Source organism: Tripterygium wilfordii, chromosome 5 (assembly GCF_013401445.1).
Source record: "Tripterygium wilfordii isolate XIE 37 chromosome 5, ASM1340144v1, whole genome shotgun sequence".
In the NCBI taxonomy this organism is placed as follows: Eukaryota; Viridiplantae; Streptophyta; class Magnoliopsida; order Celastrales; family Celastraceae; genus Tripterygium; species Tripterygium wilfordii.
Window position 1 is genome coordinate 11702884 of NC_052236.1, and position 15670 is coordinate 11718553.

At 37.7% G+C, this 15670-nt stretch overlaps 2 protein-coding genes across 4 annotated transcripts; both read right to left on the minus strand.

The window, feature by feature from the left end:
* Window positions 1-445: 445 nt before the first annotated feature.
* LOC119998701 (ubiquitin-like protein 5) lies at window positions 446-15383 on the minus strand. 3 transcript variants are annotated; one of them, XR_005468284.1, is made up of 3 exons: window positions 15044-15382; window positions 13957-14007; window positions 446-725 (listed from the first exon to the last, which is right to left on the minus strand). XR_005468284.1 is itself a non-coding variant. In XM_038846073.1 (2 exons), the coding sequence occupies exon 1, from the start codon at window positions 15268-15270 to the stop codon at window positions 15049-15051; it is 222 nt and encodes a 73-aa protein (XP_038702001.1). In that variant the 5' UTR covers window positions 15271-15377; the 3' UTR covers window positions 471-725; window positions 15044-15048. The 3 variants fall into 3 exon arrangements, 2 of the variants coding, with proteins under 2 accessions (XP_038702001.1, XP_038702002.1); XM_038846073.1 differs by lacking the exon at window positions 13957-14007 and having other exon boundaries at window positions 471-725; window positions 15044-15377; XM_038846074.1 differs by lacking the exons at window positions 446-725; window positions 13957-14007 and adding an exon at window positions 13523-13542 and having other exon boundaries at window positions 15044-15383.
* LOC119998700 lies at window positions 10417-12427 on the minus strand. The gene is made up of 2 exons (XM_038846072.1): window positions 12218-12427; window positions 10417-11938 (listed from the first exon to the last, which is right to left on the minus strand). Exons 1-2 carry the CDS (start codon window positions 12264-12266, stop codon window positions 10437-10439), a joined length of 1551 nt encoding a protein of 516 aa, XP_038702000.1. The 5' UTR covers window positions 12267-12427; the 3' UTR covers window positions 10417-10436.
* Window positions 15384-15670: the final 287 nt, after the last annotated feature.

Below are 15670 nucleotides of genomic sequence, written 5' to 3' on the forward strand. Positions count from 1 at the left end.
GGCGATCTCTACCGTTCATCTGTCACTCTCTCTTATTTGCAACCGAATTTCATGAAGGAAAGAATAATTTAAGAGAGAAAAACCAGAGAGTTAAAGAGGAGAGAATATGTTTATTTTATATTTATGGGATTTTAAAATTGTAACCATCCGATTAATTAAGATCAGATCTCACCGTCCATTTAAACTACGCACGGTCTGCTGTAACCCTGTTGAATGTTGATCACTTCGCTTTCAGTACCCAGGTTTCCACCACATATGGCATCGTTTCTACTTTCTACCGAAGCAGTCTTTAATTTGCTGCTCCGTTTTGTCATTTAACTTTAATTTTATATAATTAATCAGCCTGGCTTTAGAATTACGTCAAGAAGCAACTGCTAGTTCCTTAAAAAAGAAAGCAAGGAAGGTGCAATTTTGTTCATAAGATCTGCCACAAGCACAAAAATGTTTTCCCAAAAACAAAAACTTAGCAATAAAGCATAAGTGCGTAACCACACGATTAATACTGCATACTGTCTTAAAGCTCACTATTAAGATGGAAGGAAAGGATTCATATATGCAAAGTATGTAACACACAATTAAAAATCACACTAGAGTGCATATTATGCTTTCGTATCATCAATAGGACAGTTTAATACATGCTACTACATACCAACATAAGCTTTCATTCACGGAAATCCAGGAGTGATCTTGTTATCATTATTTCTTCCTTCCGCATATAGTGGAAACTGCAGAACAAGAGCAGTATTAAGTACATATATCATAAAAAGTACATCTATTAAAAAAAAGAGAGAGAGGCTGGATAATGCCACTACTAAGATGGAGACGCAGAAGCATGTTCATTTAGTTTTGAGCATCATATCTGCCTCACATTCCCAAGACTTCTCAGAGATGGAGATGAAGAAGCATATCAGATTCGCTAATACTAGTGAGAAGTGTATATTGACAAGAAGTCATTGGGGAAGGTAATTCAGCAAAACATGAAAACAAAAGACAACTACTTCCAACAAAACTACCTAGTTACTTCAACAGGTTGCAATATGAATTATTTTTGCAGGTATACACTTCTTTTCATTTCAGCATATAAAGAGTTAAAAAAATTTCTTCATTTTGTATGTGTAGGATAGCTAATCCTAAATCTTCTATGTTGCATATCTAAAATACCAGAAATTATGTGGGCAATCAGGATAGAAGATTGTTACTCAAGAGCACCAAAGCTTTAAACAAGACCAGATATTACCAAAAAAGAGCAACTACATCAGATTCATTATTGCCAATGATTATCCTAATCCTTTCTCATGCACATGATCCAGCACATAGTATTGAATCAAGGACAATGCAGCAGCAAATGATCAGTAGAATAGGAAATTAACCTTGCAGAGGATACGGAGACATCTATTGACATTGTAGACACAAAAAAATTTGCAGCCCAATTAAATAAAATAGTGGGCTCTAAATTAAAATAATTTATGAAGCCCAAAATATTGTTAAATGGATAAAATCTAAGATAAATACAAATCAAATCAAATTCAAATAAAATAAAATTAAAGGGATAATCATTGATTAAGTGATTTCTCTACAATACCCTTAATGTCAAGGGTTAAGGCCGAGGGTACATAAGTAAATTCCACTTCTCCCTTTGCCTATAAATACCAAGCTCATTTGGAAAAAAAAAAAGAAGAAGAAGAGGAGGAGTAGAGAGAAACTATCTAAAGACTCTCTCAAATTTCTTCTCTAAATCCGGAATTCTTAGAATTCCTTCAAGTCTCAAATCCAAGTCAAGTCCCGGAAGTGAAAAGTCCAAGTTCTTTAAATCCGGAATTCTTAGAATTCCTTCAAGTCTCAAGTCTAAGTCAAGTCCCGGAAGTGAAGTTCAAGTTCTCTAAATCCAGAATTCTTAGAATTCCATCAAGTCTCAAGTCCGATAATCAAATCCCAAATTCAAGTCCAACACTCAAATCCAACTGGATTTTATTACAAATTCGTAGAATTTGTTTGAAGCACTCAACTAAAAATCAGAGGATTTTGTATTCGTGTGGAATACGTCAAAAGAAGAGATCAAGTCCACTTTGATTTAAATATTTGTAATTTGTATCAAATTTTAAGTGTATTTTAATTTACACTGAGGAATTTGGTGTGTACAAATTTCTGGCACGCTCGGTGGGACGCTCTTCTCCTCTCATCTTTTAGTTGAATTTATTAAATTCAGTCTAAGTCAAAATTATGGAATCCACGATTCCTTCGAAGGAGATTGATGTCACTGACGACGTCTCTCACACAACTCGTATGTGAGTTAAAGCCGGAGAATCACAATTGTTTTCTCCTCTTAAAAGATTCTCAAAAAGGGGTCAAAAGAAGTCTCATGTGAGTAAATCTAAATCCAAATCCCATAAATCAAAAGAGGCGGAATATGTATATTCCAGCTCCTTAGGTGATGAGTCCGAGTCCAAATCCCTTCAAATCAAAGATGAAACAAAAGAGGCGGAATATGTATATTCTAGCTCCTCGGGTGATGAATCCGAGTCCAAATCTCATTCCGTGAAGTTGGCATCACGGAAGTGGGGTGATTACACCTCGTCTTCGGAATCTGAATCCGAATCCAAATCTCTCAAGTCAAAAGGAATGGAATATGTATATTCCAACCCCTCATATGAAGAATCCACATCACGGAAGTGGGATAATTACATCCCAATGTCGGAATCAGATATTCCTGTACCGGTTATGATGACCGAAACTACAAGTTCCAGAGATCAGGTGAAACAAATGAATGTCACCATTGATCAATTGACAAAGTCCTTAGAAGAGAAGGACAAACAAATTGCTGCCCTCATAAACCGATTGGATTCCCTAGGATCAATCACGGAACCGAGCCGTGAAACCTTTGTTTCACGAGAAGGTAAAGCTCCAGAAAGTTCAAATTCTCTTAAAGCTCAACAAAAGCAAGAAGAGCAAGATCGCTTGATAGCTCAAAATGCTCTCCGCGATTCTACCAACTTATCTGTTGCTTCACTCTCTGTGAATCAACTCCAAAACATGATTGTAGACACCATCCGAGCTTAGTATGGTGGAGCCCCACAATCATCTCTAGTGTATGCAAAGCCATATAGTCGCCGGATTGATGAAATCCGTATGCCATGGGGTTATCAACCCCCTAAGTTCCAACAATTTGATGGGAAAGGCAACCCAAAGCAACATGTTGCTCATTTCATCGAAACCTGCAATAATGCGGGTACATTTGGTGATTCCATGGTAAAACAATTCGTGCATTCCCTAAAAGGAGCTGCATTTGAATGGTATACTGACCTTCCGGCTGGTTTCATTGAGGTAGAATAAAGAAGAAGCTGTGGTCGAGTATATTGAACGCTGGAGGAACCTTGTCCTAAATTGCAAGGAACATATAAGTGAAAGTTCCTCCATCGATATTTGTGTTCAAGGAATGCATTGGGGGTTACTTTACAATCTTCAAGCTAATATGCCACATTCCTTCGAGGAACTTGCAACCCGAGCTCATGACTTGGAAATCCAAATAGCAAGGCATGGAAGCCATTTGCCAAGTGACCCTCGAGAATTAAAGAAAGAAGTGAAAAAGGATTCAAAGCCTTCACGGACTAAAGAATCCATGGCTGTTACTACTGATCCAGTTAAGATTTCTACACAGAAATCTAAATCTAAATTCGAGTCCAAGACTCGTAAAGATCAAACTCAAGTCAAGGAGCGACCAACCTTGAAACAAATGCAAGAGAAGGAATACCCATTTGCGGATTCCGAAGTGTCTGGGATTCTAGACCAATTACTTGAACAGAAGCTCATAGAGCTTCCTACTTCAAAGCGGCCGGAAGAAATTGGCCAAACTGATAATCCTAAGTACTGCAAGTATCATCGGATCATTGGTCATCCGATTGAGAAATGTTTTGTCTTCAAAGACATAATCATGCGGTTGAATAGGGAAAACAAGATCGATCTCGATCTTACTGACAATGTTGAGGTCAATTGCGGAATGGTGGCTTTTGGGTCATTTGACCCCATTCCAATATCAATGGAAGCTCAAACGATGCCCTCGTCCATAACTAACGAGGAATCATCAAATATAGAACTGACTGCTGAGCTTCCTGAAGGAGCTGTAAGAGTCCAGTTCATTGTAGATGGAGAAGCCACCACTGTCTATGCATATCCCGGAATGCCGAGGCCACAAGCTCCAAATAGGCCAATGTTATATGAAATCATGACGGATGATCTGGATGTGTGGGATTCACCACCAGAAATGTATGATTCATCTTCTGAAAGTGAAGATGAAGGTTGGATAGAGGTGAAAAGTAAAAGACAATACTCTTCACCAATCCGGTCTCTTCCAAGTCCAATACCTATTCTCGGAAGGAGAGAAAATAAAAAATCTCGGTCTAAGAATCGATTAAGAAGAAATCGAAGAAAGACACATGTTGAGGTTGAGAATGAAAGCACTCATTCAACTCCCCGAAAGAAAGTAACTCTTAAGGAGTACTTTCCGAAAGATTACTTTCTAGATGAACATATGACATCATATGTGATCAGTGCAATAGACTCTAAAGAGTCACATGAAGAAAGAGATGGTTCTAAGATGGAAGCCTCAAGCATTGAGAAGAAAGGAGTTGTTATTTCACTCCAAGAAATTCCCTCTGACATGAACATCTCGGAAGTCCTTGAACTCCCAATAGATACTCGTTTGGCGCTAGTTCAAACACTGCTCAATCCGGAAGAATACAAAGGGAAAATATTTTCCCAAATAAGAAAAGTTAGTCCCGGTGATTGTATGGCAACAATTACCTTTACGGACGATGACTTACAGCTTGGGACGAGACTTCACAACAGGCCACTTTATGTTAGTGGAATTATTCGAGAACACAAAATATCTCGAATCCTCATTGACTGTGGATCTGCTGTAAATATTATGCCGATTCATACAATGAGAAAGATTGGAATCTCAGTGAATGAGCTTTCTAAAAGCAAACTCACAATCCAAGGTTTCAATCAAAAAAGACAACGTGCCATTGGCACAGTCCGGTTAAAGATTGAGATGGATGATTTGATATCATCAGCTTTATTTCATGTAATCGACTCCAAAACATCCTATGAATTACTTTTGGGACGTGTTTGGTTACATGAAAATGGAGTAATTCCTTCAACATGGCACCAATGCTTCAAGTACAGTCGAAATGGCAAGGAAAAATGCATTGTAGCCGAATCAAAGCCATTCGCAAGTGAAGAATCTCATTTTGCGGATGCAAAATTTTACCAAAAGGAAGATATGCCCCAAGAAGCCCTTCCAATGTTGATTCCGGAATCAAAAAATGACGTAAAAGATGACTCAATTGAGGACATCTTATCAAGAACCTTTGTAAAGGAATCATCAAAAATTGAGTTGTCAAAGAGAGATGTTGACATTCTCAAGGAAGACCTAATCCTTCTGATTCCTTCTATTGGGAAAATTGTGGACTTAAATTCTATACAAGAAAATGCCGAGGAAGCTGAGCTTCCTAAAACTTTGGGAAACCACTCAAATGGGTGGTTTGATCCACGTGTAAAGAAGCTCATGGAGAACGCTGGATACGGAAAAGGGAAGCCATGCAAACTTGGCGACCTTGATTCCGTTCTGTCTAGTGGAAAAGCTCCGGTGATAAATAAACAAGGAATATCTATTCCACAACCAAAACACGGATTGGGACATGAATCTCGTGACTCACACCCTATCCGAATTAGAGCAAAGAAAGCATCGGCCAATCCAATCATGATACAGATTTTTGAGTATAATGATGACAAGCCCGTAGAGCCTCTTGCTCAAAGCCAAATACAAAAGCAAAATACTCGAATTTCAGTATTTGAACGGATTGGTGATAATCCGTCAACATCAAACCAAATGGAGTCTGTACAAAAAGTCTCTGTATTTTCTAGGCTTGGGCCAAAAGTCCAGAAAGAGGATCCGAAGAAACGAAGGAGACAAAGACGTCGTAGACGTAATGCTCTAGCTAAAGATAAAGGTAAAAACAAGGTGATTGTTTCTGTCAATCACATCACAATTGAGGAAGTGACTGAAAAAGAATTCAGTTCCGACTCATCTTCTGATGAAGAACCCATATCGGCACCATCTACCTTAGAAGATGGGGGGCAAGCTACGGTTGATGAACTCAAGGAGATCAATCTAGGAACTGAAGCTGATCCAAGGCCAACATTTGTAAGCGCACTTCTAAGTCCAGAAGAAGAAACAAAATACATCCAGCTTTTGCAAGAATATATGGATGTCTTTGCATGGACTTACAAAGAAATGCCAGGACTAGATCCAAAGATTGTTGTCCATCACTTGTCTATCAAACATGGAGTACGTCCCATAAAACAAGCTCAAAGATGATTCCGACCGGAATTAGTCCCGAAAATTGAAAATGAAGTCAATAAACTTATTGAAGCTGGATTCATTCGAGAAGTTAAATACCCGACATGGATTGCCAATATTGTCCCAGTGATGAAGAAAAATGGGCAATTACGGGTCTGTGTTGACTTCTGAGATTTAAATAAAGCATGTCCAAAGGATGATTTTCCATTGCCCATCACGGAGCTAATGGTTGATGCAACTACCGGACACGAAGTGTTATCCTTCATGGATGGTTCGTCTGGATACAATCAAATTCGGATGAACCCAAAGGATGAGGAATTCACTGCATTCCGTACTCCAAAAGGAATATATTGTTACAAAGTTATGCCTTTTGGATTGAAGAATGCCGGAGCCACATATCAACGTGCCATGCAGAAGATCTTTGATGATATATTGCATAAAAAGGTGGAATGTTATGTGGACGACTTAGTCGTAAAGACCAAAAACCGAAAAAATCATTTAGATGATTTACGGGTTATCTTTGAAAGACTTCGTCGATTTCAATTAAAGATGAATCCTCTCAAGTGCGCCTTTGGTGTCACTTCTCAAAAATTTCTTGGCTTCATCGTAAGGCATCGAGGTATTGAAATTGATCGAACAAAAATCGATGCCATTTTAAAAATGCCAGAACCGACTAACTTACACGAGCTAAAAAGCTTGCAAGGGAAGCTCGCGTATATTAGAAGGTTTATTTCAAACCTTGCTGGACGATGCCACCCATTCAATAAGTTGATGAAAAAAGACACTTCTTTTAAATGGGATGATACTTGTCGGAATGCCTTTAATAATATCAAAGAGTACCTCCTACATCCGCCTGTATTAAAGGCACCAATTCCAGGTAGACCATTAATCCTATACATTGCTGCCCAAGAGCGATCATTAGGAGCACTGCTTGGACAAGTGGATGACGAGGGGAAGGAAAGCGCATCATACTACGTGAGTCGTACGTTGGTAGGCGCGGAGCTAAATTATTCACCAATTGAAAAAGTGTGCCTAGCATTAGTCTTTGCAACAAAAAAGCTAAGACATTATATGCTTGCACATGTTATTCATTTGATCTCAAAGGCGGATCCACTTAAATTCATCATGTCAAGACCAGTCTTATCTGGAAGATTAGCAAAGTGGGCACTTCTTCTATCAGAGTTTGATATTACTTTTGTACCTCAAAAGGCTATAAAAGGACAAGCTTTAGCGGATTTCCTAGCGGACCATCCGATTCCAGCAGAGTGGGAGCTTCCAGAAGAATTCCCGGATGAAGAAGTCTTTTTCACTGATGTAATACCATCATGGAAATTATTCTTTGATGGTGCTGCACGAAAATATGGTGCAGGAGCTGGGGTAGTTTTTGTTACCCCTCAAAATGAAGTCATGCCTTTCTCCTTCACATTGATGGAGATGTGTTCCAACAATGTGGCGGAATACCAAGCCTTGATAATTGGCTTGGAAATGGCTTTAGAGATGCAGCTCGGACAACTCGAAATTTTCGGAGATTCTAAGTTGGTTATTAATCAACTTTTATCAAAATATGAAGTCCGGAAGATCAATTTAATTCCTTACCAGAAGCATGCGGCAAAGCTCTTGGAAAAATTTGACATGGTTAATATTATTCATGTCCCAAGGAATGAAAATCGACAAGCAGATGCATTGGCTAACTTAGCTATTGTATTGGCTAACTCCGATAAAGATATCGCGATTATGTCCATTTCTCAAAAATGGGTAATTCCATCATGGACACCTGAAGATGAAACAGAAGTTCATAATATCTCAGTTGATACAACTGAAAATGAGGATTGGAGGCAACCAATCATTGACTTTCTTAAATATGGAAAGTTACCAAGTGATCATCGCCATAAAACGGAAATTCGGCGACGTGCCTCTAGATTCATATACTACAAAGATACGCTTTATCGGCGTTCTTTTGATGGTGTATTTCTTCGATGCCTAAGCAAAGAAGAAGCGAATCAAGTATTGGAAGAAGCTCATTCCGGGATATGTGGTGCTCATCAGTCCGGACCAAAACTTCACTTTCGGATAAAAAGGATGGGATATTATTGGTCAACCATGGTGAAAGATTCCATGGAATATGCTAAAAGATGTGAAGCTTGTCAAGTTCATGCGAACTTTATACACCAACCACCGGAACCCTTACATCCGACTGTTGCTTCATGGCCTTTTGATGCCTGGGGTTTGGATGTTGTAGGACCCATAACTCCAAAATCGTCTGCTGGCCATTTGTATATCTTGGCAGCTACAGATTATTTCTCAAGATGGACGGAAGCACTTCCATTAAAAGAAGTTAAAAAAGAGACCGTTGTCAATTTCATCCAAGGTCAAATCATTTATAGATATGGAGTTCCCCGATATATCATTACCGATAATGGGAAACCATTCTATAACAATCTAATGGACAAACTTTGTCAAAAGTTTCATTTTGTCCAACACAATTCCTCCATGTACAACGCAGCAGCAAATGGACTTGCAGAAGCCTTTAACAAAACTCTCTGCACTTTGCTAAAGAAAGTTGTCTCCAAGTCAAAGAGGGATTGGCATGAAAGGGTAGGAGAAGCTTTGTGGGCCTACCGAATAACTTATCGAACACCAACACAAGCCACACCATATTCTTTGGTTTATGGCGTTGAAGCAGTAATACCACTGGAATGTCAAATTCCGTCTCTCAGGATTGCTATTCAAGAAGGCCTTACTACAGAGCAAAATGCTCAATTAAGGTTGGAAGAACTTGAGTCCTTAGACGAAAGAAGATTGGAAGCTCAAAAGCGACTGGAATGCTATCAAGCTCGTATGTCCAGAGCTTTCAATAAAAAAGTACATCCTCGATCATTTCAAATAGGAGACTTGGTCTTAGCTATAAGGAGGCCGATTGTGATCACTCGATGGACTGGGGGCAAGTTCCTACCCAAATGGGATGGACCATATGTAGTCACAGAAGTCTACACAAATGGTGCTTATAAAATTATCGACAAGGACGGTCTACGGATCGGACCTATCAATGGAAAATTCTTGAAGCGTTTTTACGCTTAGAATTAAATTGTAATACTCCTTGCCCATATGAGTATAAACTATGAATGGCATCAAAAAAAAAAAAAAAAACTCGCTAGATTGAAAACCCGAAAGGGCGGTCTAGGCAAAAATAAGAGTTAAAAAAAAAAAAAATTTCCTTGGAACTACGTTTGACTTGATCTCCTCAAAAGGAGTACGTAGGCAGCTTGGGAAATTCTAAGTTCAGTCAAATCAAATAAAAAAAAAAGACTTTGTCTTTTAGTTCAAATCCAAATAAAAATAGAAGACTTTGTCTTTTATTTTCAAGTTCAGTCAAATTCAAAGAAAAAAATTTCTTTGTATTGTCATTTCGAAAAGACAAAATCAAAGCATGTAAGATGTACATTCATGTTATGATTTAAGGTTCCTTTCTTTAATGAGAATACCTTTGATGCTTATATGTGCATACTTGATGGTGCGCCAAGTTATAGCATTAAAAAAGGAGCAAATGAATTCATTGATATGAATGTTCATTACATAAAAAATAAAAAATAAAAAAAAAACTAATCGAAATGACAAAGAATAAATAAATAGAGAAGTCTAATTCTTCTTGATCCAATTCGCTAGCCCACGGAATCCATCTTCCAAAGTTGCCTTCCGTTTAGCAATCGACTTAGTTGTAGTGGCATCCTTAACTTGGAGCTTCTCTAGCTTTGAATGTGATTCCTTCAATTGATTAAGGTCATCACTTTCTTTCTTCATTTTCTCATCAAAGGAGTCAAGTTGGGATGACAAAACATTATCTCGCTTCTCTAGACGAGAAATTTCAAGTCTAACTTCCTTTTGTTCTGCTTCTATCTTGCAACGTTCCTTGGTCAAGTCTGGAACAATAAGCATACGAGCAGAAATAAGATCTTCCAAAGAAGCCAACTGCTTTTGCTTTTCTTCTAAAGATGGAAAACGCATGGTGTCATTCTCCTCGTGAAGGAAGTCATCAATGTCATTCAAGTATTCAACCACCTTTGCCATTAAAGGAGAAATATCAATGTGAAAAATTGACTACAGAAGTCTTTATAACAAGATGACTCACGACCCACTTAAAGTTTTTTGAGTCCATGTTTCCACGAAGAAGTTTCCGACAGTCTATCATGTTAGGCTCCCAAAATTGATAGACATTTAAAATTCCAGAATATCTCCTAAGTGTAGGACGCCCAAAAGATGTGTCAATGATATCAAATATACCACGAGGGAAATGCAATGCTACCCAGCCATAAAGAAAGTGCCCTGGAAATGATTGAGTAATTCTTCCAAGATCCTTTCTTTCAGAAGAAAAGGTCTGTGTAAGACCTTTATAAATACTTGCTAAAATAGGTGGAACCAGACTATATCTTACACCTGCAGCCATCCGGGAAGCAACTTTAAAAGTTGCGGGTCTTAAGTGGTCATCGCCTGATGGAAGGACAAATCTACAAAGCCAAATAGAGAGATATGCAGCTATCTCCAACTCATCAATCTTGGTGGTAGATAATTCAAGATCTAACGCCTGTAAACATTTTAGATCTCTGATGTCTTCAGAAGACACACTTTGGTTGGGAATGACTATGGGTCTCCACACTTTTGTTGTTGTTCCACTTTTTAGAAATTCATACTTTCCCAAGTTTGATAATTTCTTATATTTCGAGTCTCCTCGAGGATTGGGTTTCCGAGAAACCCCATTAAGCCAAAAATTGAGCCAATCTGCATGCTTGATTCGATCAATAACCTTTTCTCCGGCTATATGTTGAAAAGCCTTAAAGAGATGAAGACAAGAATCTGGAAGAGATTTTCCATCAGTGAGTTCCCTAAAACTCGGAATAACCTCTTCATAATAATCACCAAGTATAGACAATCCGGAAATATCTCGCATTTCCCAAAGAGAAATGCCAATTTCTCCATGCCTCGTCACAAAGGTACTGGTTTCAGGACACCATACCTCACATAAAGCCCGATATGCTGAAGGGGGACGATGATATTCCATCGTTGCTGCTTGGACTGCTAATGATAAATCTTCCAAGCCTCTATCCTTAAGGAGTCCAGCAACCCGTCTGGACCACTCCCAAAAGCCATTTAGATATGAAATCTCTCCTCTGGGATTCAAAGATGTCCCCCATCTAATAAATTTGTTCCCAATATTCTCGGCAATCAAAGGTCGTGGGATGAAGTCATCCTCATTATGATGTGGTGCAATACACAAGTAAGGTAGGCCAAGACGACGGGCATCCGTGGATGCCAATTCCTTGGATCTGCTAATTAAAGACATATCCAAACCTTGAAATCGATTGACACCGGGGATAGCAAAACGGCCAGTCATTGCACTATTGACGTGAAATTTAAGATGACCCTGCATGCCTGTAGAAGAGTGAAGTCCAACAAAAGCCATCGGAAAACGAATTGTTTTCCCTTTAAATTTGGGATTACTAGATTCTGTAATCCATTGTGGATTCGAGTTTGAGCTACTCTCAGAATCCGTCTTCGGGGCTGAACACGGTTTGCGGGAGGCCATATCTAAATTAAAAAAATAAAAAAATAAAAAATCAGCTTCCGAAAGAAGGAAAAAATAAATAAATTTCAGCTGCCGAAGAAAGAATACATATGCACATGTGTGTATATGTATATGTATAGTTATGGCGTAGGCGCCATGCAACATCACAGCCATGAAAGTCAAGGTTGGTTGCTTTAAAAACAAAATATATATATATATCATATATATATATGTATGAGATGAAAATTTCTAAAAATAATCACGGCTGGGTGATGAAAAAAAAAAAACTAAAGTTGTCTCACCTTTTATGCGTGATGTTGAAAGAGTGAGTATACAAACTCTATAGCACATGTTGGCTTTATATAAGTCTAACTCTCCTATATCAAGTGAGATTAGTTATAAGTTATCAAATACAAATCAAATTGTGATTATATAAAGCAAATTTTATTAGATAATTCAAGACTTAAATTATCTAGTCTTTGATAACTTAAGTCTTGAGGGGGCATTTGTAGACACAAAAAAATTTGCAGCCCAATTAAATAAAATAGTGGGCTCTAAATTAAAATAATTTATGAAGCCCAAAATATTGTTAAATGGATAAAATCTAAGATAAATACAAATCAAATCAAATTCAAATAAAATAAAATTAAAGGGATAATCATTGATTAAGTGATTTCTCTACAATACCCTTAATGTCAAGGGTTAAGGCCGAGGGTACATAAGTAAATTCCACTTCTCCCTTTGCCTATAAATACCAAGCTCATTTGGAAAAAAAAAAAGAAGAAGAAGAGGAGGAGTAGAGAGAAACTATCTAAAGACTCTCTCAAATTTCTTCTCTAAATCCGGAATTCTTAGAATTCCTTCAAGTCTCAAATCCAAGTCAAGTCCCGGAAGTGAAAAGTCCAAGTTCTTTAAATCCGGAATTCTTAGAATTCCTTCAAGTCTCAAGTCTAAGTCAAGTCCCGGAAGTGAAGTTCAAGTTCTCTAAATCCAGAATTCTTAGAATTCCATCAAGTCTCAAGTCCGATAATCAAATCCCAAATTCAAGTCCAACACTCAAATCCAACTGGATTTTATTACAAATTCGTAGAATTTGTTTGAAGCACTCAACTAAAAATCAGAGGATTTTGTATTCGTGTGGAATACGTCAAAAGAAGAGATCAAGTCCACTTTGATTTAAATATTTGTAATTTGTATCAAATTTTAAGTGTATTTTAATTTACACTGAGGAATTTGGTGTGTACAGACATTTTAAAAACCCCTTTCTGCAAGTTATCCAATGCAGACACTGGGCCAACCTTGCTCCTAAACTTTGTAAGCAAAATGCCACAACTCAAATACGTTGAATTCGCAATTTTTCTAGCACTTACAATAGCCTTAAGTTTTAGATGTTCATATGTGTTCTCTTGTACATTATCATCTTTAAAATTTAAAATTTTTTTATCAACAACTCATTAAAGAAAATTTTCAAAAAGAAAAAACATCCCACATGCATATAGATGTAAAGGGGTTACAGCATATTTCCACTTCTTATTCCTGATTTTTCTCCTACGGCTACATTTAAAAACTTACTGGAGCAGTGGAGCCAGTAGATCCAAAGGAGAAGGAATCGAAACCGAAGCAAGAGCTAACAGCATAGAAGACAAATGGTTTAATTGGTGTTAGAGCATGCTCATCAAAAAGTTGTTAAAGAATATTCCATATAAGTCGATCTCATAGTCATAAATACTGTTCAAGATGGGATACATTCATCATATGTATAAAAAATTGAGGATTTTGTGTCACATTATTGTCTCATAAAATAAGAAAAATCATACATTTGAACAGTATCACACAAAGATTCCTACCATATTCAGGTTACATATCACAGTGGCTCGAGAGATTTTGAACAAAGGAAATCATTCAAACATAATTTCGCTCTGTTTCACACTTGAAATTTTGAGAAAGAGAGTTCATCAAACAGAAATAGGAGTAGAGGATGCAAAGATCAGGACAAAGAGAGATGAGAGAAAATCAGGAAGCACTTTCGATGGAGTTTCTCTCTTTAATTTAACGCGAACCATGAGCTTGACAACACAGTGCGGGAATCAACCTTGAAGGAGTGAAAATATTAGTGATTCACCAGACCATTGTCCTCTTTTAAGTGCATAAAAATTGAAGGTTTAATACAAAAACCAATTACACCACTCGAAGACTGGTCTAACCAAAAAGTTGTTTAACTCTCGTTTCTAATTGAATCTCAACTAAATTTGAGAAAGATTAAACAAATGGTATATGAGCCCATAGCCAAGATGCGTTTTGCTATTAAATATCAATTCGGAAGTGAATAAAATGACCAACAAAGTTTATTCCCTTGAAAGAAACAGCAAAACCAGCACGCCTGAATATCCAACCATCATGAAAATGATCTAAATACAATGGGCCACAATAGCTACACTATCCAATAAGCTAAACCACCAAGCATAGATGATATTAAACAGAAAACTAGAAACCAAGAACCCTATCTTATTTATCAACTTATCTTCTAAAGACAGTGCACATAAAAACAATAATAGGAAATCCTGAGAAGCCCAATAGAGTTTGAAAAGAACTCTTTAACTTCTTGTTGCACATAAAGCAGAATCAATCTTAAGCACATTCAATTCACGCAACAAGGTGAAACAAAAATAATGAACTAGTGTGTTTGAATTATGCCCATAATGCCCAGAATATCCAGAAAAGCACACAAATACTGAAACATGTATAATTGTCAAGGACATGTATAATTGTCAAGGAGAAACCAAACCGCAAACAAATGGTCTACATACAAGAAATTAACAAGTAAATATAGATTCTACCAACCAGAAGCTACTTCAGCTCAAAAGAAAACCCAATGGTCAACATGCTCTTAGTACGTATATCGAGTCATACAACAAACTTGCAAACAGAGCATCCCGAACCAAACATAATTGGCATGCATCTCAGCTAATAAAATTGCAGAAACAAAATTAGCATCGAAACTTACATACGCTGTTTCTATTCCACAAAAAGCAACCGAAGAGCTTGTAAACAATATTCTTATTAACTAAGATTCATAAAATCATAAAAAACAGAGAATAACTAATGGATCAAAAACCCTAACGACTAACCTTCTTCAGCTGTAGTAGAGTTCGAGGCCCATGCCATCATGGATCTCGTAGTCCCTGAGAGTGATATGATCCTTGTAGATGTTATACCACTTCTGGATCCTTATCTTGTCAGCTCTGGTTCCGGTCTGCGCCGCCACCAGCTTCTTGAGATCGCCGATCGTATCATCTTCGTTGCACTTCACCCTCACCTTCTTCCCAAGCCGATCGTTCAGCACCACCTCGATCATCTTCGCTCTCTCGAACAGTAACCCTAATCCCAAATTTCACTATTCAACGCAGCTCCCTCTATCGCTCTTCGGGATTGGGAGTAGAGAAACTAACAAATTTCGTAACAGCTTCTGTTTGACGCGATTACTTATTTACTTCCCGGGGTATTTTGGTCTTCCGGTTTACGCGGTTTACCGATAGGTCCGATACTTTGATGAAGCGGACAATTGGCAGTAAGAGCACTTTAGACAACTTAATTGTAAAAAGGTCATGGACATTTTTAAAATTGTAAAAAAGTGTAATTTAAGGGTAATTTGGTCATCTGACTTAAGATATTTTTTAGTTTATACCTATAATACCCTCCTCTTTCTTCTTCTTCTTCTTCTTCTCCCTCCAACTATCCAACTCTAGTGTGTCCTC